The sequence below is a fragment of the Streptopelia decaocto genome, assembly GCF_964273445.1.
Source record: "Streptopelia decaocto genome assembly, chromosome: 5".
Taxonomy (NCBI): Eukaryota; Metazoa; Chordata; class Aves; order Columbiformes; family Columbidae; genus Streptopelia; species Streptopelia decaocto.
Window position 1 is genome coordinate 15,172,996 of NC_138659.1, and position 26,077 is coordinate 15,199,072.

The window sequence follows — 26,077 nt, forward strand, 5'->3', positions numbered from 1 at the left end:
TAAACTATTACAATTTCAGGGCTGGAAGTGGCCAACATGATTTCTCAGTGCACGCTGCCAATGAAAGCAACTCTGCAAATCAAAGGACAGAAGAGATAGAGGTAATAGTATCTCCGTGTTCAAAAGTTAATAATTCACAACAACACAGAAATCAGGAGGCTGCGAGAAAGGTGATATAGCAAAGACTAGAAAATGTAACACATTCCCTGTTCTTCAGAAAACTGACATCACTTTTGTGTCAAAACCGAAATCTCAGCAAAATACTGAAATATCCAGCAGCAGATTATGAGGAAACCTGGTGTCTTTCAGTCAAGCCGAGGGAGCAGGCTATAGGAAACTTAAGACAGAGGAAAAAAATCCTTATTCAAAGTAAAAATTATTTTAGGGCTTATTTGATTTCTTTCAGAAACATGCAAAAATGCAAGCCATCACTAATTAAAACTGCCAATCACGCAGAGCAGACCAGAGTCTTCAGCAACAGAGCAAATGTTTCAAAATGAAAAAAGAAACTTTAGTTGCACCATTGCTCCCTGGAGACTGTAAAAATGCTGTTCGTAAGTACAGCTATTTTCAATTAAACACCATGTATCAGAAACCATTTGAAATTAGGTCTTGTTATAAAAATGGAAATTCTGTATTCAAGTTCACTTCATGGTGGTCACCTGTGTCACACCTGCCCAGAAGGGCTGCACACGAGCGCTTTTCTTTTGAAGGGAGGTGACCATATATTTCACAGAAATGTAAAGCCAGCTGGCAGGTGGTAAGACAAAGACAACCGAGACGGGTCCCAAAGCTACAGCTTTCACCTGCTCGCATAGAACAAACTGTGGGACCTGCAGGTTCAAATGCTGCCACCACAGCTCAGGATGCAACTTCACCAGCCAGCAAAGCCAAAAGCAGCAAACTGTCAGGAAGGGTTGAGCTTGTAGCAGGTGCCAGTACTACCATGCACAACTGTGCAGTCAGCCTTAACAGCAGGGTGAGCTGAAAACCAGCTGAAAACTAATTTTACAACAACAAAAAATACAACCAGATAAGCAAACTGATCCAGATGGCTTCAGACATCAGCTACTCCCAGTGCTTAGGAAAGCAAAGGAAGGAGAAGACTTTCCCCCTTGGCAGCAGGGTAGGCTGCTGAGACTGGGGAAGGCCTTTCAGGGAACTTCACTCATGGTTCACAAATGTCTGTACCCTGCTGATAATCTATTGAGATTTTAAGCCTTCACTTATCTACATGTGGCAATAATTTGCATTGCTTGGAAATTTCCAGCTTCACACATGGCCTGAAAATCAGATCTGATGTTCTCAAAATGTAGTTCGTGCTGCATTTCCCAATGTCTGCAGAAAGCTGATCACGCAGCCCTGGCTCCATCTTGTCAGCTAAGTTTCATTACAAAAAAAATCTAAAAATACATTAAATACTTTCTAATATTACTTTTTAACATAAGCGGTTACTATAGCTGCTGCAAGTATGTTGCAAGAAAGGGTAAGGGGTTGCATAACTGCTTCTATTCAGCTGGGATATGTGCATCAAAAGGTCAAAAGGCCTTGGGATGTAATTGTTTCAATGTTTGCCTTAGAAGATATTTCATAAAAAATTTCAAAAACAACTTCAAGAACTCAAATGAGTAGATAATCTCCTCCTATTCCAGGAAGGCAACAAAATTAGCAGTTAGGAAATCCATCTGCAATGCAAAGTTCAAGGAAATGCTGCCTAAAATTTGAGAAACTGACAAATTCCAGGTTGCCAAGAAAAAACTGCATCTGAGCAAACTGTGGGTCTGTTGTTTAGCGAGAGGGTATTTAATAGTACTGACAGCCCACCAAATAGCATGTGTTTATCATGTGGAAGTGAAGTAGCTTTTTATACCCTTTGCACAGATGTAGCTCCTTCCTCCCAAGAAGCATCCAGGGTTTGTGTTCATTAATTTACATACACTTATATACAGGACGTAGAACAGTACTCTGGAAATAAAGGCAAACCAGGGCACTGGCAGATGTACAAGGCTGTGTTTTCTTGCCAAATACACAGTGCCAGAGTCTGAAGTGAAAGCCCAGTTCCCAATAACCCTGCTCTAGACACCAACCCGACCTTCCACCCAAGCACACCAGCAAGACCGATTTTAGGATTAGTTTCTTCACTTGCTCAGTTTGGCTACCCGAATCCTTGATGGACACTGTGGCCCCTGTGTTTCTGAATAAATCCACAAAGCTCTTCAGTGTCTGCAAACTGGCCTTTGAAAGGGGTAGGGAATTAAAATAAAAATAATTTTTAAAAATTACTTGATGGGAAAGCAAACAGTTGAATGTGAATAAGCATTCCCTGTACTTCTGCTGTCACTTCGGTAAAGTTGCTATGGCCAGTGCTGTGCTTCTGTTCTGCATCACTTCATTTGCTCAAGTATAAAACTTGGGTCATTTAGTGTAATCCTGATCTCCAGAACAATCTTGTCTCTGTTTTGTTGAACAAACCAATATTGTCTTCAGATAAAGGAAGACTAATCCTAAGTGTCAGTGGAAGAATTCACTCATCTTCCCCTACAGGGTGGTTTGCTCAGCCCCTCTGCACGTCCCTACTGTCTGGAGCAGCGCAGTCTGATTCCAGGGGAACTCAGAGGAATCCTTCCTAGGACATTCCTCAGTAGAGGTGTGAATTCATCTCTTACGTATAGCACAGATTTACTGTGCTGTTGTAACTTCCTCAGTTCCTTCCTGTTAACAGCAATACACCACTCCGTAATTAACACAATCAATACATTGCCCAGTAATTAACATCACCCCCAAGACATCCAGTGCTCATTTAGTCCACACTAAATCCAAAACATTATTTGTGAAGATCCTGGTGCAAGGGAGGTCGGTCATAGCAACTCCTCGTTCCCATGGAAATTGGCAAATACTAGTGAATTATCAACATATTTCAGTACAACTTCAGTGCAGTCCTAAATTCATCCTTATTTTTGTGCACTCTCCAAATATTCCTACATAACAAAGTTAAAAAGAAAAAAAAAATAAAAAAAAATTCACCCAAACCCTATTTTTTCAAGGTCTGTATTGTATGTTAAAGGCTATTTTTATATCAACTTCTTCCATCCTACTGACACTCTTAGCTGCAAACTATCTTTGTTACGGAGTGCAGCATGAGAAATCCCTCACCAGCACCCAGTACCAAGTCTCCAGCATCACTGACTCTATCAAAATCCCTGCCATCCATCATACATGAGGGTTGTTTTTTTTTCCACAGAGCACATGCAACACAACCACACGTTTTTAGACTTGCTCTCCTGCCTGAGATAAGTCAACTACTCCCAGGTTTCTCATCCATAAACTAGGTAACTACACGAGTCTACCAGCAGTCAGGGCAGGAAGGCTAGCATTTGTGGTCTCACACCCTTGTCAAGGTCTCAGTTTTTTCAGTCTGTACTAATTCATCTTTGATTTGCATGCAATCCTTGAAATGTTTCAACCTATGTGCTGCTCTATCTTCCTATTTTCAAATCATGGCCAAGATCTTTGTCAATCTTTACCAATATCTTTAATATGTCAACAGTGTTTAAGTAGCAAGTAGTTCACCTCTCCACCTTCTCATGGGGCATTTTTATTGTAGCAACACTCCCCAAAACTACTCCCAGTAACTGTGTATTTCCATCACCATGTACAAACCCTGAATAAATATGAAGAATAATAGCTTTACCCACAACAGCCTTGATGGGTTACTTTTAATTAAAATCAGTTTAATGATTGATAAGCTCTAGTATATCCAGCAGCAAATCATAAGTGGTTGACTGTTTTCAGATACAGTGAAAAAAATGAAGTAATATAACTACGTAAGCTAGCATATTCAGTTAGTTTACTGGTTGTCAATGTAGGAAAAAAGTGAGGGTTTAAACATGTAAACTGTCATGACCAAGAGCAAAAATTAAATGAGTATTTGTAGGAATCGGGAAGTTCAACTATGCAGACTTAGAGAACCATTGCTTCCAATGCTTACTCTTAATGTCTCATAAAATTACTTTTGACATACTTCCTACATCAGAAATCAACGACCAAGAGCTTTCAGTATGCAATTAGTATTTAGGGGAGGGGGTGTCCCATACATAAGCTCAGTACAGTTGTTACTTTGCCATGTTTTTCACTTGTGCCCCTTACGCAAATGGAAGAACACTGCAAATACCTGTTTCCTGGTATCCTTCGTTTGCTCTTTGAGCTTGCAGAGGCAGCAAAAGATAATCCAGTGTGTCTGCACACACATTAATGAAGACATCTCTTATTAACAGAAAAAAAAAATGCATCCGCAGCTGATTTAGGATTAGCCAGAGAGAAAAACGGTTTAATTCAACATTTCATGGAAAATACAAGAGTGAGTATATGGGAGTGTGAAATCCTAAAGTTTTAAGCAGATCCTCCCTAGTCCTGCACGTATCTGCCTCGGTCACTGTCAGCAGGGATGTGGTGCTGTGTGAAACAGCTGCTGCATCCACCTGCCAAGTGCTGGAGGGAGGAGGAGACAACACACAAGAGGGAGCGTTTCCTCTTTTGAACTGTTATTTTATTTTGTAGTAAGATCCACGTAGTATATAAAATATAACAGAAGAAAACTGAACAAAGGCTATAAAATAAATTGAGTTCAGATGACGAACCACTACAGCTCTGCTTTTGTGGTTTTATGCTGATGTCACCAGAAATCATGTACTGCTTGTCTTTTACAGTTCTCTAGCGCATGAACCTACATAAGAAGCTGATATGTTCCAATTAAGCTATAGTTATGTGATAGATGCAGAGGAAAAAAAAATGGCTTTCCTAAGCCACAGCTGCCCTTGACACAGGTTACAATGATGTCTAACTATACCATATGCACATTACATCAAGAACCTTGAAAGAGCCTCTGAGAAAATGGGTTCACATTAAGTGTTTTAAAGAAAAGTCATAAATACTGCACTGTACCAACAGTACCTCCCAATGTCCTCCTTATGCCTGAGGAGCATTCATGGTTTAAGAAGCTACTACATAGATGACACCAAACCTAGAGGTAGGTTATAGGCAAAGGTAAGTTACAGGCAAAAAAAAAAAATCCCTTTAGAGCCAGTCACTGCACAAACCGCCCAGCAGCAGGCAAGGCAAAATGTCAACGACTCGTTCCTCCCACCTTAAACATTGCTCACACGGTGCATTTAATTTCTAGTGTCATAAGAATGACAGTGGATCCTCAGATGCTAATAAATGCAGTCATGTCAAGAAAATAGCTTGAAGTTATTCAAGCAAAAAAAAAAAAAAACCTGTCGCTGTGCAAAACTGGTTCACTAGACTGTTACCAACTAGACCTCCAAATTTAGAACGTGACCTGATGGCAGAGAATGCAAGTGTTTGTTTTCCTTTTGACAGGGGAAATACTCTACATAATCAACAGGAGAACATACTGCTAAGCCTACGTGAAAGGAGTCAAACCAGCTTGTCTCAAAAGGTTCGAGAGACAAGAAAAAAAAAAGCTGAGAAAGGTTTAAAAAAAAAAAAAAGCGCATCCCCTTTCCAAGACCAAGTTTTCCTTTTTAAAAAGTTACTGTACCAACCAAGCCGCTAAAACAGCTTGTCTTTGGTACCAGCTGGGATCAACATAACATTGGTAATATGTAAATTTCAACAGGGATGAGAAACACATCTGCAAGTACAATAGTTAACAGCAAATTAAACCTAAGTTTTAATGGTATGATGCCTTCAGGTCACAAAATGCAGACAAAATTTTAATCTTAATTACCTTTTATGCACTATTTGGTGATAATCAAAAGTAACAATGCTGAAGATTCATTTTATTTCTACGTCCAAAGGAAAAGGGGAAAAGGTTAAATAAGTGTTCTCCAATTTGTTCTCCACTATATGTACACCCACACACATACACACACGCACATGCACACACCCCTCAAACTGTACTGACATTTCTTTTTGACCAAAAGAGTAGATCCTGGGAGTAAGTGCAAAATGCAAAATCAACTGACAGAAAATGCTGAACAAACAGCATCATAAAAATACAAAATATTTATATTACTGAACTATTAACAGATGATGTTCTCTGTTTCTTTAAAACTTTGGAACCACATAGCTGATTTCTTAAATCTAGTCCATGCCAGCTTCCAGAACTATTAATGATTTAGTTAGCTTCATTCTTTGATGCTTCATCAAAATTTTCTACGAGATCTGAAAGAGATGGAGATATTTAATACAGTAATGCCCAGCAAGATTACTCTCATAAGTTTAACAAAAATACATATATTACAGGAAAGGTCATGTAGTTCTTATCTATACCTATGTACACCATTTTTACAGGCAAATTTCAAAGGGCTTTAGAGAATGGGGTTTGTTTGAACATAAACAAAAAACTAGAAATGCAGGTCCCTTCCAATCCTAACATTCTGTGATTCTGTGAATGCTCCGGAGAGTGGAAGTTCTAATATGAAGTGATTAAGATGTGATTTTTAGAGGTGCTATACTAGCTGCACTTGAGTCTTGAGCCACCAGTATTCTTTAAAGAATAGCTGAAGTCAGGCACACACTAACTGTTATACTCCAGATAACGAAATTTAGGGGAGAACTGAATTTTTATGCAAGGTGACAAAGAAATAAACCAGTGCCAGAGCATGGGGAACTCAACCTCTGGGCGCACCTGTTTGTTGTTTTAATACGCCATACTCACGGATATAGAAGAAGGTGGTGACTGACAGACAGTTATTGGTTGACAATTTAAGAACTTACAATATTTATGTATTGAGAAACTTTCAGACACTGACATAAGCTTTGTTTCTTCTTCTACATTAATAAAAACTCCCACCCTAGACCCTGATTTAAAGATAACCTCATGACTGTCAACCCTGTCATTTTGCAGCCCTAAAACCCTATTTGGACATTTAAAACACCTATTAAACCTCCCTGGAAGTATTTAAATCTATTTTTGTTTAAGAATTAAGCAATTTGCACAAGGTAAACCTTTTTTCAACAGCTGGAATTCAAAGACATCAATGTTTTAATGCTACCCAGTATATGAAGCCTCGCTTAGCAAGTCAGAAGTATAAGCACATCAAGGTCTAGATAATTAAATGCATGAACTGTAATATTTATACATTAAATGGACATTAAGCATGTATGTGCATACCTGGGACATCATCATCTTCTTCATCAATATCTTCAGATTTTGGTGCTTTACTATCCAACACTATAAAAAGAAATTTGCTGCTGAGTTCTCATTACACAGAAGTAGGGAAAAACCACAAGACAAAATAAAACATATAGCATACAGGTGAACAAAATAAAGCATTTCCCCAATGCCCAATAGTAACAAGCACACAAATGACTGTACATCAACAGTCATCAGCATGGCCAGAAGGTCTACTTGTGAACATTCTTATACCACAGTATTAGCACAGCCATTTTCAAATGCTTAAGGGTATTAAGGCAGAGCTCGAAAAGATCAAATGATACAGGGAAAAAAAACACTCCAGCGTGACTAAATCTTTTAACTGAAGTCATGTGTTTCAATGCAAGAATAATGCAGTACCAAACAGGGACCAACAGATCATATGATTCAATTACCAAGGAGCCACAACTGTTGGAAAAAGTTATTTCCCTAGAGGGTCCTGCATCAAACTTAAGTCTGTTCTAAGTCATGGAACATGCTACATGTAATCTAGTGAAATACAAGAACCTAAAAAAAAAAAAAAAAAAAAAAATCACAGCAAGCATCTATTGATGCCATGGTTGTATCACAGAAATATGTTTAAGACAATCCATCTTTCCAAATTTTAAAAGGTATTTTACATATTAGTGAAGAAGGAAAAATAAACCCTTTACTTTCAACTGAACTCCAAACATGAAATATAGGTGAAATTAAAATTATTAAAAGGAATAGTTATTTATGAAAACACTAGAACAGGTACATAGTGTATTTTCCAGTTCCAAATACAGACAGTTACAACATGTCCAATTACAAATTCTTTTAATGGCCATAAAAGTCTAAACCGGAACTGTCCCCAGACTCAAATTTCTTAACTGTAAAATTACAGTAACAGTTATACTATGTATATATACACACACCCCATGCTCCTAGAAAATAAAAAATCATACCAAAACCTTTTTTTTTTAAGTTTTGAATTAAATATTTGATTTTGAATTAATATTTAAGTGCCTTGGCTTAATTCCAAGTGGAACTAGAGTAGAAGATAAATAACACATTTCTTCCTCTGTATCTACACTAGAAATACGTTTGGTATGAACAAAGAAAACAGAATTGATTCCCTGACAAAAAGAACCTGTTGAGTTTTCCAAATAAAAAGATGAACTTGCTTTCCTAAGTATTCAGTCAGACACAGCTGGATACCTGGAATCACAGCATGCCTGACTTACTAAATTTTTTTTTTTTTAATCAAGGCCTGCCTATGTAGAATCTTCAATCAACAAAAACAACAACAAAAAAGTCATCACCCCTGTATTTCCACAACAGTGGCAAATAAATGAAAGCACATATGCCTTTTAAGTCACACATGTTGCTGTTAAGTTTGTGTTACAAGTTTTAATACTTCATGTGTTCTTTAAATCAGTGGTGAAAGATTCCCAAAAGACTTACCTTGTCTTGGGAATTGTTCAGCTAACTTCCTGAGACTTGTTAAGCTGTCAGCACCAAGCTGGCTTAAGATGCCTGGAAGCATTTCTGTGATCGGTTTAGCCTCTGCATGACCAGTAATTGCAAAAGTGTTTGCAGAGAGGGAAGCTTGAACCTTGGGGTTGTTGAAGTGAATAACTGTCCCATCATCTTTTATCATGTTCACCTGTTTAAATATATTAACAACATTTACCAAAGTGTTGCAGTATCTTGTTGAACAAGCATAAGTTATTAATGCAAATTTAGATTTAAAATATTAAACATTTATAAAACTAGTACTCCTCCTAGAGAATAATATAACCATGATAAAAGTATCTGGAATTAACATCACTTAAACTGGAAGTGAAATACGCATTAATGATAATATGGGTTCAGACATATTATACTATATGAAAAGGTAGAACTTAAGAGCTATGGTTACTTCATAAAATATACTTATCTAAATAATAAGTAATAAATATGCCAGGATTATAAGTTATCATATCATTCATGTATATTTCTAACAAAGGCAAAAAAATATACACAGGTTATTAGATGAGAAAGCATAAACAAGTTAATATCACAAATGTCTAGGAAAAAAATCCAAAACCTTCAGCTCCTATGGCCTTTACAAACTAAAAGGTCTAACAGAAAAGCCTTGCCACATCAGTTTAAGACATCACTGTTCCCAGCTAGCTGTGTCACCTATCAGGAAAATGTTTTTGCAGCAGAGCTGGCAAAGGCAGTAGATTCACAGCTCGGTCTGCCTGCTAGAGCTGCCCAGGGCAAGGACACACACACCACTGGAAGTTTATGTGCCAGCCGCGCTAGAACAGGCTTCTACACCTTCCTAATAATGCCATGATGACTCTTCAGTACATCATACAGTGATCCTGCTGTTTTCCTCTTCCCTGATCTTCTGAATCACCAAGAATTTTTTTACAGCCAGTCTAACAGCCTGATTTGCTTCTGTCAAAGTTTACACTGGCATATTTGTATAGGGCTCACTTTTATGTTTTTTAACTCAAAAGGAGACAGAGTAGAAAGCTAAAATAATTCTGTCTGAAAAAAGGAAGAACATTCTACCCATCCAACAAAACAGTACCAATAAACTTATACCACAAAACTTTTAAGTACTGCTTTTGGTAGAAGTTGCAAGGAGAACACAGAAATTTAAGAACTAAAGAAGAGATCTAAAATACACAAACATGTAAGTTATCAATCTTCACATATAAGCAAAGTTAAAAAAATGTTTTGAACAGGAAAACTATGTGTATAGCTTTCCTGAAAAACTAAAATATGTCCTGCCCCTTGCACATGAGAAAAAGGTAAAGGCTTCAGGCAGTCATCCTCTGACTTAAAAGCCTCTTTTAAAAACCACACAGATGAGCTACTGTGTGACTCAACATTACCAGCCTCTCCAAACTACATCTACACAAAGCTTACCAAGGTCAACTTGTGCCCACCTGAATACATTGCTTTGATAGCTGGGCACAGAGTTGCAGTGTGGCACAGGCACATTGTATTGTCTTCCTTCACATGAAGACATTGAAAATCTTAATAACCATGTCTGCATAAAGATCTTATGCTTGCGGGAGGGGGCAGAGGGAATCTAAACCAAACCAGAACTGTGTATTTCTTTGTGTTCATATAGTTCAACATATACATATCAAGTTTAAGTAAACAGTCAAACTCAATTGTTTCTGTAGCAGAGGTATGAAAACTTACAAGCAAACCAGGCTTCTGCACTGAATCTGTATTTGCCTTTGGAAAAGAGGTATGCACTAAGCAACTTCTGGAAGTACCTTGCAATCCTGCTTAAATTAGTTAATCACAGATTAAATATTCTGCTTCTTTAACCAAGTGCTACAGTAATATTGAGTTCACGATGAAGGAACACCTCCTTCTCCCACACATAAGCATCACTCTACAGTGTTACAGAAAATGTCAGTGTTTCCGTTCCTATATTATACATATAAAATAAGATGTATTCAATACCTGAAACCTTTGTATTCCTACTTACATTAACACAGAAGCTGGTTCTGTAGAGTCTTTGCTGTGCTGAAGAACTGTCATCTCCTATGACTACCACAAACAAGTCTGGTAATTTTCATGACGCAAAATGACCCAATATTGATAATACACACTTGCAAGTCCTTACTCTAGGTCTTTTTATGATTTTCTTTATATTTTGCACCATACAACCCTTGCTATAGATGTGCCTGGACAGTACATGTGCATTTACTGCTCTTCTCTTCAATATGGGTAATGAAGTTCATGAAATCAAGAATTAGGAGAAGTTTTGTTTTGTTATGAACACAAGACACACATAAGACCATCAGCTTACAAGCTTCTACAATCCATCTGGCCAGCAGAACCTTTCTGCTGCTTTCTTTCTCTAGGTACGTATGCACTCATGTAAATGAAACAATCACATAACTTTATCAGTAACCAGGTCTAAAAAAGGTTGAGGGGAAGAGAAAATGGCTGTTTAAAAAAGAAAAACCATCACCAAAACACCACAGTGAATTTCATCTCAAACAGGAAATGTTTATTTTATCACTATACCTCTTCAATGCCAGCAATGTTATTTACTGCCAGTTTTTTGAGGGAACTCTGAAGTTTTTTGTCATCAGCTGTAGCTGTTCTATGCACCACCTTCTTCTTCCTGCGAGCTGTTCCCTGGAAAAGAATCACGACAACAGTCAGTTTTTCTCAAAATCTCACAACACTTTAATTTTTGAATGACATCACACTTTAAGCAAGCTCTCTGTAAAAGTGATAAGTAAGCTGTGTAGTCAAAAATGCTTTTCAACTTATTTCTCTTCACCTACAGCTTTAACCATTGATCTCAATTTTAAGGGTTTTTTTAAGTGTAAAAAGACACTGAACAGCAGCAGTATTTTTCCCTTCCCACAAGTGGGATTATAAAAATATTATTTACTATTGAGCAATATAACTAGAACTTCCCCAATAAGGTGTTTTGTTTTTTTTTTCCCCAAGACAAAGCACAAATACATTGATTTGAAAAGGTGACGCATTTCTAAACTGTCCACAGACAGCAATTTTGGCACTCCTATTTTACAAACTTTTGTACAACCCCGCCTATGGTTAGGAGATGAACACCCATGGTGAACAAACTACAGGGGATTCTTTTGCCATATTAGCTACCTGCTGGCTCAGAGGAAAGAGCTCAGCGTGGTCAGATAAGCCCTGGAGCTGGCACAAAAGAACTCCCCAACAGGGAGAAGAGAAAGGCAGAACTGGAACAACCGACAGGTAAGCTTAGCTTGAGTTTTCACAGGTCACAACAAGCCACTGAATTAAAAAGAAAGCTTACACAATGGGAACTACTCATCCAGCAGTTGTGAATGAAAGAAAATTGCATTTCAAGTAGCAGTACTACGATCCAGATCAAACAAAAAGTGTTTTCAGGCCTTAAACATATACATATATTTTCCGCTCTCCCATGAACTAAAGTTTAAGTTTTGAAAAACAAATTTCAGAGATGTTTCTCCTTCAACCTATGAATTACAGGAAACGGTGCATCTCTTATGTTTTTGTTTTGTTTGGTTGTTTTTTTTACCTTTCCTCCTATTCGGACCTGCGCTTGAAGTTTGGCCAGTTTTTCTTGGTTCATAGTGCTGTGTCTAAAGAAAGAGATAGAAATACACGTTAACTATCAAAAAAATTAAGAAAAAGTTTTCTACAGTCCATTTTAAAAGTACTCTTAAAATCAATATGAGTTTTTAAACTTACAGAAGTTTCACCAAAACAGTGCATCAGAGAAATACACAAAACCAAAGAGCATTACAGCCACAACACCTAAATAATACAAAGCAGTCAAGCAGCAGTCTGTTTAGCTGAAGTGTCTGTACCACGATGAGGCAAATCAACAGGCCATTCGATTTTGCATCAGTCTGATACACTGTGAATTTCCCAGTAAGATAAGTTTACTGTTGGAACCATTTGACTGAGCTACTGACTCAGAAGGGATCCAAATCAGCACGTACAGCACGAATGCACCCTCAGCACAGCCCAGAGACTCATCACATTACTTTGAATACTCTTTCCAAATAACGAATCTCATACTTTTAACTACTAAGCCAGGTCCGAACCCACTGAATTCCATGTTTTGAGAGATCTATATGAATCTCTTGCCACTTTATCTACTGTGAAGACTAGGAAGTTAGTCAAGTGGCTTCTCCAACAGGTCAGGTGGGACCTTCAAAGGCTGGGAGAGCTGAAAATCTATAAGAGGTGATAAAAACACTTCAAGCCTTCCAGCACAAGGCCGGCATTTCCCAGTTCTGCCCCAAGACGACATCAGCGATGCCCTGAATTAAAGAGAAATCCCCTCTGGGTTTGCATTGTGTCGGGGAAGCGACAGGGAGGGGAACACGGGGCGAGCACGGCCGAGACGGTCAGCACCCGGCCCAGGGCTCCGCCGGGAGAAGGGACCGAGGCCGGCAGAGCCCTCGCTGCCCATCCCGAAGCACGGGGAGCGGGAGGGGATGGAAGCCCCATCCCTCGGGAGCCAGGGCAACCCCGCCCGGACGGGACACCGCGGCCGCAGAAGAGAGCCGCGGACGGCCCCAGCCAGCGCTACCTCACACGGCACCGCATCCCGCCGCGCGGCCCCGCTCCCCCGGCCTCTCGGGGAACGGCCAGGGCCCGCGGCACGGGCACGGCCACGGCCCAGCGCGGCGAACGGCGACAGGACGGCGCCGAGCTGCCGCAACGCCCTGCTCGCGCCGGGAGGCGGCAGGTGTAGGGGTGGCCGTGCCGACAGAGCGGTACTGGTCGAGCGGTACCGGGGAGCTGCTCACCTGAGTCCGGCGGAGCCCCCGCAGCCCAACACGCGGTAAGAACAAGATGGCGGCCGAGGAAGGAAAGAGAGGCGCACAGAGAAAGGAAGCTTCGCGCCACGTGACGGCACCAACCCGCCCGCGGATTGGAGGCGCCGCGGAGTCACATTTGCATAGCGGCAGGGGGCGGGGCCGCAGGAGGCGCGGCGCGGCGCGCGGTGCCTCCTGGGAGTTGTAGTCTGGGGACACGGAGGGACTGGCGGCCCTGTGACCCAAACCCGGCACGCGGCGGCTCCGAACGCGCCACCCCGCACTGGTCAGCGCGCTCTACCCTTGGCGAACCCCCAGTTCATACACGGGTGCTTGCGGTCGGTGTTGCCTCCCTAACCAGCTGGGCAACTCTCGAGAGTAGCAGTACAAAAGGGTTTTTTTGGAAGGAGAAAATAAACCCGGGAGCCACCGCTCGCCGCCTGCTCCCGCCCGGGTGACCCTGGAATTTTTTTCAGGGGGAAAACTGGGTTCTGGGGGCCTAGTATGACTGAGGTCTCTTGCCCCAGAGGCCTCGGCTACCTGCGCGGAACCGAGCTCCTCTGACCGAGAGGGAGGTGGCTGAGCGCCCCCAGAGAGCCGGGGAGAGCAAGTCCCCCGTTCCCCGCCTGCCCTCGCACCCCCGAGCCGAGAGGCGAGGGGCCGCACCGCCCACATCCGCCGCACATCACTTCCTGGGCTTAAAAAAAAAAAAAAAAAAAAAAAAATCACCTAGGCAGGTCCGGTCCGGCCTGTGAGGTTCAGGGAGCACCCCGGGGTGCCGCTGCTGCCCGCGCCCGCACCATGAAGGCTCAGCCCGCAGCAGCCGCCGTCCTCTGCCTGTGCCTGGTGCTGGCGGCCTCGGCAGCCTCCGCCGCGGGAGGGCTCGGAAAGGGTCAGGCAAACGTTTCCTTCGGGCTTTCCTCTCAACTTCTGCCATTCCCATGAATGAGTGTGCGGGCGCCGGGCCGCTTTCCCGCAGCGGCAAAACGGCCCCGGGCGGCGGGGAGGGGGTCGGGAGGAGGCCGGGCCGGCCTGACGCTGCAGCCGCGGTTTGAGGGGAGACCGCTGGCTTGGGGCTTTAAAACGAGAGGGTCTTCAAGCGGTGGTTCTGTTCCGCCTAGCCCCCGAGGAGTTTCCGTTTTGAGGGTTCCCGTTCTCACGCGTGGGAGGCCCGAGGTGGGGGCGCAGTCCCTCGGTGTCCCCCGCCCCGCCCGGTGCTGAGGGGCCCGGTCAGCCCTGCCCGGCCTCCGCCGGCCCCTCTGCGGCTCCTGGCAGGCGATGAATGGCTCTTCCCTCCCGCCCGCGGGTCCGCTTTTCCTTCCTGACCTCACCTCTCCCGGGTTCTCCTTGTGTAATAACCGTGTTTAAACCTGATTCAGCCAGGGTGCACCAGGCCTGAGCTTCCCCCCAGGTGGTGGCTTTAGTTTGTTCTCAGGGATCAATCTCCTCTTCAGGGCTGGTAGTAGCACAGTGTGATCAGAGCAGCAAAGCTTTGTGGTATGGATCCAAGCCATCCCCCTCTCGTTTTACAGTTAATTCCTCAGATGACTTCCATTCAAAAGAAACACTACGTAATTTGTCGCACCATGCTTTTAAAAACATGCTGAAGCTCGCCACAAAGTGGGTTTTAGTTTAAAAAAGAAAAGCTTTCCAAAAGTGGTGCCTAGTTAGAACAATAGAAGGTCTTCCCTGGTTTAACATGTTGGCCTTTGAAATAGCTGACATGTCAATATTCTGCGTAAACATGACTTGTGCTAATCCAACTGGTTTTTGCTCTCCTAAGTTCAGCTGCTACAAATGTAACCTTGTGCCTGAAGCTGCCTCTGCAGCTTCTCCATGTGTGTCATTGGACATGGACAAGGCATCCCCACCTTACTGCTAGCATAACTAAATATTTGATGTGTTGCATCATACACATTCACAGTTGTTCATATCAATAGAGAAGATAAAGTAATAAAAACATTGTGCCAACTGTTCCAGCCTCCCGGATGCTGAGCTAGGATGCCACAAGTTTCTGCTGACCCTGTTTTTGTCTTTCTCCAGCTTCTTTGCCGTAGTAGTGTACTGGATACAAGGTCCACTTTCTCCTGTGTCAGCACTGGGTAGCGTGTGGCTCCTGACCCCTGTGTAGCTCCCAAAATCTGTCCCGCTCAGCACCCTGGGCACTGAGTGCTGCTGACTGATCCAAACCTTCAGCAACGGGACAAGTGAGGCTGATGTTTGGTTATCCAGCACAGCCCTGTATTACTAGAGGGGTGAGGCCCCTGAGGAGCCCTTCCAGGACAGTGCCCCTGCCAACAATTCCTGGATCTCCTCCATCTCAGCTTTCTGTGTGGCTTTCAGCTGTGGGAGATAGTGCTGGTTTGGCTACAGGGTCAAAAACCCAGCAGCCTGTGTTTTGGGGTTATTAAACATCCACTTGCTCACTCTTAACTGACATAACGAGACTTATCAGAGTATGGGATAAAATATTTGTATAAATATAAAATATTTGTACCAGTCCTTTCTTACTCTTTGATGGTGTTATGATCAGCAGTAATACTTAGCAGAATAGTTCTAGAGCAATTATATGTTGGTCTAGGAATTTTTAAGTTTTCACTTTAGTTCACATTCAGTGGGATTTAGGAAGCCAAATGCTGACGTTTAAGTTGCCACTAATCAGTTAATAAATGTTCACAGGTTGAAAAAGAAAGGGGAATAGTCAGAAGGCTCTTCAATTTTAATCTATATTTGGGGAATTTTGGTGTCATTTGCATATATATAGAAATATTAATGACTGTGGTATGTTTTTGTTAATTAATTTCAGTGGGATTCCTCATAAGACTATGTAGGTTGTTAAGTATTTGCAGAAGTCTTTCCAGAATTGGGATTATAGTTTGCTTTAAAAAAAAAGAATACGAAATGAGTTGAAAATATTCTTAATGGTTGGACTGCCTTCACATTAGTTGATATGTTAAATTTTGCAGCATTTATAAACCTCCTCTTGGCAGGTTTTGGAGATCATATTCATTGGAGAACACTAGAAGATGGGAAGAAAGAGGCAGCAGCCAGGTATGTTATCGAGTTTTAAATACAGAAAAATGTCTTTAAAAACTTTTTACAAAGGTTCTGTATCAATCCTAAATCTAACCACAGAAAATAGTAATTATTATAAAACATGAAGGTAGTTTAGGAAAGTGTTCAGATCACTATGGCTTATTATTGTATTGTATTGTATTACTGTTGTTAACTTTGCTGAGGCATGACCTAGTTTTAAACACTGCAATCTGGTTAAGTGATTGCAATTCTGACATGTCTTGGGAGAAGAAAATTTATTTTGTATTTATGATAGTGAAGAGACATACAGATCTCAACCCCATAACAGGTGTTGGAGTCGTATTCAATCCTCTTGAACTTGGCAGTGCTAATAGCTTCCGTAAAATTCAGTGTGCCCATATAGATGAGGCCTAAATGTGGCATGGGAGAGCTATTTTGTTCTGCAGAGAAAAGTCTGAACATTTCAAACAGTAGGGAACTTATAAGTTAAGTGGAACCTTTTCTGGGTTAAGCTTTAACTCTAAAAAGAACACTGTCTCATGAAAAGGTAAAAAAAAAGACATTTTGACACCTTTTTTTTTCTCAGAATTTCTTATATTTCTTGTTAAAATGTGAGAAGGAAAATTGTATGCTTATAAATTCTGCTAGTATTTTAAAATTTGTAACCTAGATCTGACAATGCTGACATTCGCAGAAATTCATTCTGCCTTCTGGGTTTGCTGTTAAATTGAATTTGCCCTCAAACGGATCCATCTGGCAAGTTCTGCACTGTAGTGCAGACACCAAATTGACCCAAGTTCAAAAGTTCTACAAGTGCTTATAATTAGGTATTTTAGTATTTATTTGATATACCTGTCAAAAGACCCCAATTCCACTATTTGCAGGAATAACGTTGCCATTACCCTGCAATGAAGCAGAGGAAGCTTTAAAATGAGATAGGAGTGAAAGAGGGAGGGTGAGCCCTCGGGTTGAGGCAGGATGAGCATTTCTGCTATAACACACGCTCTCCTTTTGGTGCCAAAACCACAGACCTGCTCAGTGATTGGAGTCCTGCAGCATTTTGAGTGTGAGTTGAAGGATTGGGAGAAACAAAACCAACCAACCAAGAAAAGGCAGGCAGACCTAAAAAGTAGATTTTCTGTTCTAAGTGTGAGCTTAGGTCAGGAGATGAAAAGTTACACGGAATTGTCTGTTGTGCAGCAAGTGAGGTGCATCAGAGCCAGGTCTAGGAAGCTTGAATTTTGTAAACAGTGCAATGTGGAGATGATGCTTGCAAAAGCTGGTTTTTTGGTTCTCTGTGGGAAAGGGTGGGGATCCGGCATTCGTACAGTTACTGGATGTCTGCTTCTCAGGGGTAACCGCAGTACCATCGCGGTTTTAAGCAGGGGGGTGTCCCTGTGGCCCTGTGCCGGGGGTTTCCCGTAGCACAGTGATTCCCGCCCCCCGGGGCCGCCCGAGGCGGTTGCCGTGGGGACGCGCGGGGTCGGCTGCGGTGAACCCGGGCGGGAGCGTGGGCTGGAGGCCGCTCCCTGGGGCTCTCCCGCGGCTGCCGGCGGCTCGGCGGGGCCTCCGGCCGCGGTTGCCCGGGCGACCGGGGGCGGGGTGCGGGTGACCCGAGCGGAAGCAGCCGCTGTCGCCGTCCGGGTCAGAATGGCGGCGGGGCGGGCGCGGGGGGAGGATGCCGCTGGTGGTGCTGTGCGGGCCGCCGGGCAGCGGCAAGAGCCGCCGAGCCGCGGAGCTGCGGGCGGCGCTGGGCGGGCCGGAGCGGCAGGCGCACGTCGTGGCCGAGACGGAGGGCGGTCGGGCCGCGCTGCGGGCCGAGGTGGAGCGGCTGCTGAGCCGGCGGGACGTGGTGATCGTGGACGCGGGTAACGAGCTGCGGAGCATCCGGTACGAGCTGTACTGCGCGGCGCGGCAGGCGGGCACGGCGCGCTGCCTCCTGCACTGCGCGGGCGGCCCCGGCGGCCCCGAACAGCCGCCCTTCGAGGCCCCCGACCCGCGCAACCGCTGGGACCGGCCGCTTTTCACGGTGCACGGCGAGGAGCCGCTGCCGCTGGCCGACATCCGCGCCGCCCTGTTCGAGAGCGCCCCGCCGCCGCCGCACCGCGCCACCCGCGCCCAGCCCCTGCAGTCCTGCGGCTTCCTGCACCACCTCGACCGCGCCACCCAGGACGTCGTGGCCGCCGTCATGGCCGCCCAGCGCAGCGGGGCGCAGCCCGGGGAGGTGGTTCGCGTCCCCGGCGCCGCCGAAGGGCTGGTGCTGAACCGGCCCGTGAGCATGGCCGAGCTGAGCCGGCTGCGCAGGCAGTTCATCAGCTACACCAAGATGCAGCCCAGCGATGAAAACTTGCCCCAGCTGGCCAGCATGTTCCTGCAGTACCTAAGCCGCAGCATCCAGTGAGCCCTTTCACCTGTGTCACGCGCAGTGGTGGCCGTGGGCCTGTCCCGAAGTACTTGCAACAGTAAGAACAGGCCATCTGGCCACAGACCCCAAGGAACTTGGATCCCACCCATCGCTTATTGGATCCTGCAGCAGCAGCAGCGCTGGGAAGATGGATGTTGTGTCCCTGCAGCCACTGAGCAAGCTCTATCGCTAAAAGGATCTGTGGAGATGCTGTTCCTCCCCCCAGCTCTCTCCTTACTTGCGACTTTTGAAAACGAGAGCTGCTGTTGCATCCCCAAGCAAGTGAAGTCTCCCATGGAGACCTAAACCCCAGTAATCACATACTGACTGAACATGAGCCCAAAAAGCAGTGACCATAGGGAAAACTTTTCCCTTCTGCATTGCTATATGTATGTCTTGAATAAGAAAGTGGTTTTTCCAAGGCTGTCTCCAAATAATGTCAAACTGCAGAGGACACTTGAGGTCCAGAGCTTAAACAGGCTGTATTTTTTTAGGGTGTGACTGTTGAAAAATATTCTGCTGGACCCAAGAGGTGGATTTGCAAACTGCACAACAGAATGGTGCTGGCTTAGCAAACTCACATTGCTCTGTTTCAGGTTTAACAATAAAATGTGTGCCTTAAGTGGAGTAAAGTCTTAATTTACTGCAGGACTGTTTTATTGAAATAACTTTCTATGTCTTTTCTCTACAAGATCATAATTAAACACCTTTTAAAAACAATAGTTGTTTCACAATGAGTGCGGTCATAGGAAGAATGAGCTAAAAATCAGTGCCTGTATGACTTGTGATGGGTAACTTGGTTTTGCACTTAGTTTCAACTACTTTCGGTCTTTGCTATACCACATATACAGCTTATATAAACTTTTCACTTTCTGGTGGATGCTTCATCCCTCATTTTAATAAATTGTGGCTTTTGATTTTATTTGTATGTGTAATTCTACCTTGGAGGAAATGGGAAAGTGCAGCAGGGTTACTTCAGTTACAGTGGCTCTTTATCTGACATACAGGCTGCTGGGTGGGCTTGTACATTGCAGAACTTAGAAATTACTACAGAAATGTTTTGATGTACATAAGTTTACCTTTCCAGTCCAAGTAAAGAGAATAAAGGTGAGGAAGTACATTCAGTATCTAAAAATTCTGTGAGTTTTCAGTGGTCAGGAGTTGGTGTTTCAGGACTGCAAGCACTTCCATTTAAAATCTGCTTTGAAAATATCAACTTAAAAAAATAAAAAAGTATGTTGTTGTGCTCACTACCAGATAACTGAACTCTTCTGACATGAAGCACTGATCGTTGATGGTGAGAACAATGTGTATTTTCCAGACTTAAATCAGTCTCTTCTCAAAGAGGCAAAATCACGTTGGCTTGTATGGAAACAATGTAAACAAAACAACCAACCACATAATTTTTTTATCATCAGGGAGAGGACGGTGATGTAATACAAGCTTTACCAGGGCTATGTGTATTCTTGCTCATTACTGCAAACAGAGTCCTGTGTAAAGAAGATGATGATGATGTACTGGTTGACTTTGAATGGCAGACTTCTGCTTGAACTGCTCTAAATGTTAATTGCTTCCTCTCCATCCCTTCTGGTTCTGAAGACCATAACTGAATGCTGCTAAGTAGAGATTTCCTTTCATACTATCTGCAGCTCAAGAGAAACTTGTGCTTCAGTTCTGCTAGTAATTGAGTTGCTATCGTGTGCAAAGGTGTTTGTAACTTCTCTGTTTGTGAGAAGTTCCCTTTATTTTAACCCTAAAACGATGACAGAGTTTACAGTAGCAGAAAGCTTAAAGTTTGCTTGGCATATCCTGAAAGAAGTGTCCATAGTATGTTCTTTGTGTGTCTCTCTATTTCTTCTTTCCCTTCACCTAGTGTTTGACTGTTCTTGCTGTTCTGGAAGCTTTGTCATTATTACTGGCTTCACTTGGATGCTCTTCTATAGCTTAAGTGGTTTACTGATAAGAGAAAAGGGATGAGATACCCAGTTCTTGTTCTTAGTCTTTCTCAGTTTATTGCCCTGGTCAGCTTTCACCAGTTCCGCTATTAGATGGTAGAAACAATAACAGTGTTGGTAAGGAATTCCATATGCAGAAATGTGGAGGCAAGTGTTGTACTACCTGGACGTGCTCAACAGCAACAAAAATCACCTGTAGTTGTATCACTTTTTTTGTTAGAAAGGTAAAATTGATGTAAAATAGTCAATTCACTTTGTAGAAGTCTTGTCTGTTAAAATGTACATGTAATAGAATTTGGTTTAGAGGCTCAACTATAAGCTTTCTTTGACTTTTTTTTTTTTTTTTTTAAAGTGGTTTGCCTCTTATGGTTATTATCCACAAGTCTTGGTGTGGAGCTTGCAAAGGTAAGTATATTTGATACTAGAGCTCACTGAAATTTCAAATGAAATCTTGTATACAAATCATGTAACCACGAGAAACATAAACTTTACATTTAACACGTAGCTAACAGTATTTGTATTTCATTTAGAGCTGTGTAATATCACACCACTTCAGCTGTTAGTACTGCCAACAGCCAGCTGTGCCTAAATGCCCGCAAACTAACTGCTGTAATACTGCACTTTTGTAGTGGCTGCAGTTTATCCTGTTGTAAAAAATGGAACAGAATGAATGATCTTCGAGAATTAAGTGTAAACTGCTGTTACGGTTTAAGGCAAGGTGGCAATAAACCGTGGCAGACGCTCCCTGTTATCCCCTTTACCTTCCGCCACCCCTTCCTTTAGATCGGAAAGATGGTAAGAAAGATAAGGAGAAAGGAAGAGAGACTTAGACTTCAAGTTGGAGAGTTTTAAAGGGTTTTACTAATGCTACTAATAAATAGAGAATATATATACAAAATATACAAAACCAATCTCGAATGCTCGATGTGGGGTTGGCGACACTCCAGCAGCAGAGCTGGGTGTGCAGAGCTGGCGGCTCCAGCAGGTGCAGCTCGGGCCCCTGGAAGCCACGGGTGGGACTGTACAGCAAACTGGAACCTGGTTGCGGGGATGCAGGGCCTGAGGCCTGTAGAGCACAGGCAGACAAACAGGGTCCTCTCCAGATGCTGGCCATGGTCGAAGAGAGCGTGACCCTCATGATCACCCTCTTATATAGGGAATATGATGATTATGGGATGGAATACTTCCGTTGGTCAGTTCTAGCCAGCTGTTCCATCCACCCGTCCTCAAACACGCCCCTCTCACAATGGAACGTGGGAAAACTTACCAGTCATTCTTAGCTACCATAGTAATAAGTCTAAACATGAGCTTCTTCAGCATTCCGTTGGCCTCTTATCAGCACCGAGTACAGCATCCTAGGAAAAATATGCAGGCTAAAACTCAGAAAAGTACAGCCACCTAGAAGAACTTAGCTGAAAGAAAAATCACTAAAAGAGAACCGGTCTTGTTTTAACAAAACCAGGACAACTGACTGACTTTCAGCTGGCTGTTTTTCAAAGGTGAGGAGGCTTTGTCTCTTTCAGTATCGCAAACAAATAAGCTGAGCTTAAGGGATGAGCTGGTTGAGCAAGAATAGTGGTTCACAGTGAGCTTTTTGCTTCTGTTTAGTTGATTTGAATGTGACCACGTATGTCTGTTAGCCAGGCTTCGTCATGTGTCTGTTCAGCAAGGCTTGCTTCAGTTACCTACTGTTCTAAGCCTGGCTTGAACAGTTTGATACATATATTCCATTTACTCGCTGCTTATTTGAAAGTACCAGCTCTCCAGAGAGAGGAATGGAGCTGAGATTTTGATGCTGACCTGAAAACCTGAAAGTTTTTCCACTGTCTTTACCTATGTCTTCCTTTTTATTTATTTTTCCTCTTCCTTAATTAGCTTTAAAGCCGAAGTTTGCTGAATCCAAGGAGATCTCTGAACTTGCCCATAATTTTGTTATGGTCAACCTTGAGGTAGGCTGCCCTCTGATTCATATGCTGGTTACTGCCTAGTAAGCAAATTAAGCATTTGGAATCCAACTTAACTGGTTGCATCCTGTTTTGTCTGCATCCTAAATCCTGGACTCCTGAATAGGTATTCAGGATTGATTGATAGAGCTGATTGTTTTAAAAAGAATTTTCTTCAGTCTGGTTATTTTAATTGTGTTTCTAAACCTGGGTCTGTGCCATTCTCTCTCTTACAAGTTGTACCGTTGCTGCCATAAAAGAGTTTATATTCATGCTCTCATGATATAACATTCCTACACCAAAGTGGAGCATTTACTGCAAAATGACAGAACAGAAAAAATATTTTCACAAATTATACTTGTTTAGGTAAAAATAACTTTCCTGTGGGAGCAGAAGATACTGCAGTTGCCTAGCCTCAGGGTAAATGGAATCTGAAGGCAATAACTTCTTTCTTTAAAATGCGTGATGTCTCTTGTTAGATACCTTGCTAATACATTCCGCCTCCTGTCTTGCTTTGGTAGGATGATGAAGAGCCAAAGGATGAAGCCTTTAGCCCTGATGGAGGTTACATTCCCAGAATCCTTTTCATGGGTAAGGCATCCACAGCTCTTGCACCCACTCACAGGGCTGTGTCCTTATTGCTACCACCTAAATTTCCTGTTTGATTTCTTGTTTCATAGACCCCAGTGGAAAAGTCCACCCAGAAATCATAAATGAGAAAGGAAACCCCAGCTACAAGTATTTCTATACCAATGCTGATCAAGGTATGTGCAGAGAAGTTTGAAGTGCATTTTTAGTGAGATGAAACTCTGGGAGCGTCCTGAGTGAAGGACACACTTCCCACTTTTGAGTGAAGAAAAACAATACTTTAGACCAAGGGTGTCACCGGGGGCCATATCAGCCTCGCGGTTGCCTTCAAAGGGCTGAATGTAATTTTAGGACTGTATGTAGAAGTAGTTACATTGATACAGTCCTAAAATTACATTCAGCCCTTTGAAGGCAACCGCGAGGCTGATGTGGCCCCTGGTGAAAATGATTTTGACACCCCTGATTTAGAGCATAAGTGGGAGCTGTTAGATACAATGTGAGTTATTCTCGTGTGCCTTGAGAGGAACCATGTTCAGAATCACAACTCATGTTAATACCTACAATAATGTCTATAGGATCTAAACTCTATCTCCAATTGTGGCGAGGAAAATCATGCAATTCTCATGATTTAGCTACAAATAGTTGGGAAAAGGGCACAGAACTGTTGTTTTGTTTTTCCACAGGTTAATTTGTAGTTCTAAATTCTGTAACTGTGTTACTTTCAAAACCATTACCAGTACACCTTGATGTTTTCATCTTGAGATTAATAGTTGCTGTCTCTCTGTTTTTATCTTTCAGTTGTCCAAGGGATGAAGGAGGCCCAGGAGAAGCTAACAGGTGATGCTTTCAAACAAAAACACCTGGGAGATGAACTATAATGAATACACTGAATGATGCTTTTCTATCACTTCAAAACTCTAAAAGGAAATGATTAAACAGACCAAGAATGTAGATGCACCGGAGGGACATAATTCTCCTGTGAATAATGTTAGGTTAAACCCTGTTTGGGGTTCACACACATGCATCAATTACAGTGTTATCTCCTCCTCTGCCTGTCACTTTGTGCTGCGATGGTTATTTGCAACTAGGTAATGTGCAAACACCACTAATATTTGGTGTTAAAACAGAGGTGTGTAGGGCAAAACATTATTTGAGGACAAACAGTGTGATTGGAATAACTAGAAGTAGCCAACATTTTGACACTTAATCAGGGTTGGGTCCCTCTTTTCTCACTGGTATTATGTGATCCCATCATTTTTACTGGGGATTCCTATGAGTGGGGCATGTTCCTGGGCGAGGTGTTTTCTAGACATCCCAAACCATGAACTCTGCCACTAAGCCAAGTATTATGGAATAAATTTAATGAATGTTCAAATAGCATGTGAAATTATTAGCTCTGCAAACATATTTTTGTGTAAAACTGCGTGTGATTCATCTTTATTTGCCTTTGGGCAGAAATTTAACTTTTTCCTTGTGCACTCACCTTTTGATTGTTTTACCAAGTGAGGGTGGGTTATGTTGAAGCTTTATGGGGGTTCCCCTTTTATTCTTTGAATGTTTTCTGGCGAATGCCTTGCCATCACATTGTACTGTATTTTTGTACCAGGGTGAAAATTAAACCTTTTTAAACATAAGAATGCAGATGGTGTTTTGTGGTAAAGGGCACAGCTTTCCATTCTTAAGGATGGGGGAATATATTTTTGTTTATGTTGCAGTGGTTATTAATGTTGAATGTCACAGCTGAAGAAAGTTTCTCCTTACAATTAAAAAACAACAGTTGCTTTTCATGTAATTATAATTCAGCCATTCTTATACTACCTATACTGTTCAGGGCAGGGTAATACCTAGAGTTTATCTACTGGAGCTGAAAGGAAAAATAGAGAAGAAAAAATATCACCTCTTGTCCTGCTGGTAACGCTTTTCCTACTGCAGCCCAGGATGCTGGTGGCCGCCTTTGCCATGAGGGCACATCGCTGGGTTGTGGTCAACCTGTTGTCCACCTGGACTCTCTCATCCTCCTCTGCAAAGCTGCTGTCAGTCCCCAGCCTGTCCTGGTGCACAGGTTATTCCTCCCCAGGTGAAGGACTTCACGTTTCCCTTTCTTGAACTTCCCGACACCCCTTTCTGTCCATTTCTCCATCCTGTTGAGGTCCTTCTGAATGGCAGCACACCCGTCTGGTTAATCAACTACTTTCCCCAGTTTTGTATCATCTGCTAGTTTGCTGAGAGCAGGCCTCTGTCCCTTCATCCAGGTCATTAACGAAGATGTGAAATATTGACGCCAAGAATACTCCACTAATGATGAGTCTCCGCCCAGCAGTTTGTCTGTGTTCAGTCCACCTCACTGCCCGTTTATTTAGATCATACTTCATCACTTTGTCTATGATGATGCTGTGGGAGACAGTGTCAAAAGCCTTTCTAAAGCAAGTATAAACAACACCTACTGCTCTCCCCTCATCCACCAAACTAGTCATCTAAAGGAAAAAGTCCTGTTCAAAAGGCGCTTGCCATAATTTCCCATATGAACATAATTTTCTACAGATAATTTTTGAAGAGCTGTCTGAAGACATTAGTTGTGGAAAGTTGTTATATACAATAAAACCTGACTTGTCTACTGAGTCAATTTTTACTGTTCAGTAGCATTATGAATTTTACTTTCCAGACCAGTCTGCCTTTAAGGGATTTTAGACACT

The 26,077-nt window shown here is 42.7% G+C and overlaps 3 protein-coding genes across 3 annotated transcripts; 2 read left to right on the forward strand and 1 right to left on the reverse strand.

The window, feature by feature from the left end:
- Positions 1-4,524: 4,524 nt before the first annotated feature.
- Positions 4,525-13,541, reverse strand: BTF3L4 (basic transcription factor 3 like 4). The gene is made up of 6 exons (XM_082052640.1): positions 13,450-13,541; positions 12,207-12,270; positions 11,189-11,302; positions 8,606-8,807; positions 7,139-7,198; positions 4,525-6,186 (listed from the first exon to the last, which is right to left on the reverse strand). The coding sequence occupies exons 2-6, from the start codon at positions 12,258-12,260 to the stop codon at positions 6,140-6,142; spliced, it is 477 nt and encodes a 158-aa protein (XP_081908766.1). The 5' UTR covers positions 12,261-12,270; positions 13,450-13,541; the 3' UTR covers positions 4,525-6,139.
- Positions 13,542-14,145: 604 nt separating this feature from the next.
- On the forward strand, positions 14,146-24,433 carry TXNDC12 (thioredoxin domain containing 12). Its single transcript, XM_082052299.1, has 7 exons — positions 14,146-14,350; positions 16,449-16,509; positions 21,206-21,258; positions 22,729-22,802; positions 23,318-23,387; positions 23,477-23,560; positions 24,183-24,433. Exons 1-7 carry the CDS (start codon positions 14,260-14,262, stop codon positions 24,260-24,262), a joined length of 513 nt encoding a protein of 170 aa, XP_081908425.1. The 5' UTR covers positions 14,146-14,259; the 3' UTR covers positions 24,263-24,433.
- Positions 18,124-19,820, forward strand: KTI12 (KTI12 chromatin associated homolog). Its single transcript, XM_082052298.1, has one exon. It carries the CDS (start codon positions 18,173-18,175, stop codon positions 18,893-18,895), a length of 723 nt encoding a protein of 240 aa, XP_081908424.1. The 5' UTR covers positions 18,124-18,172; the 3' UTR covers positions 18,896-19,820.
- Positions 24,434-26,077: the final 1,644 nt, after the last annotated feature.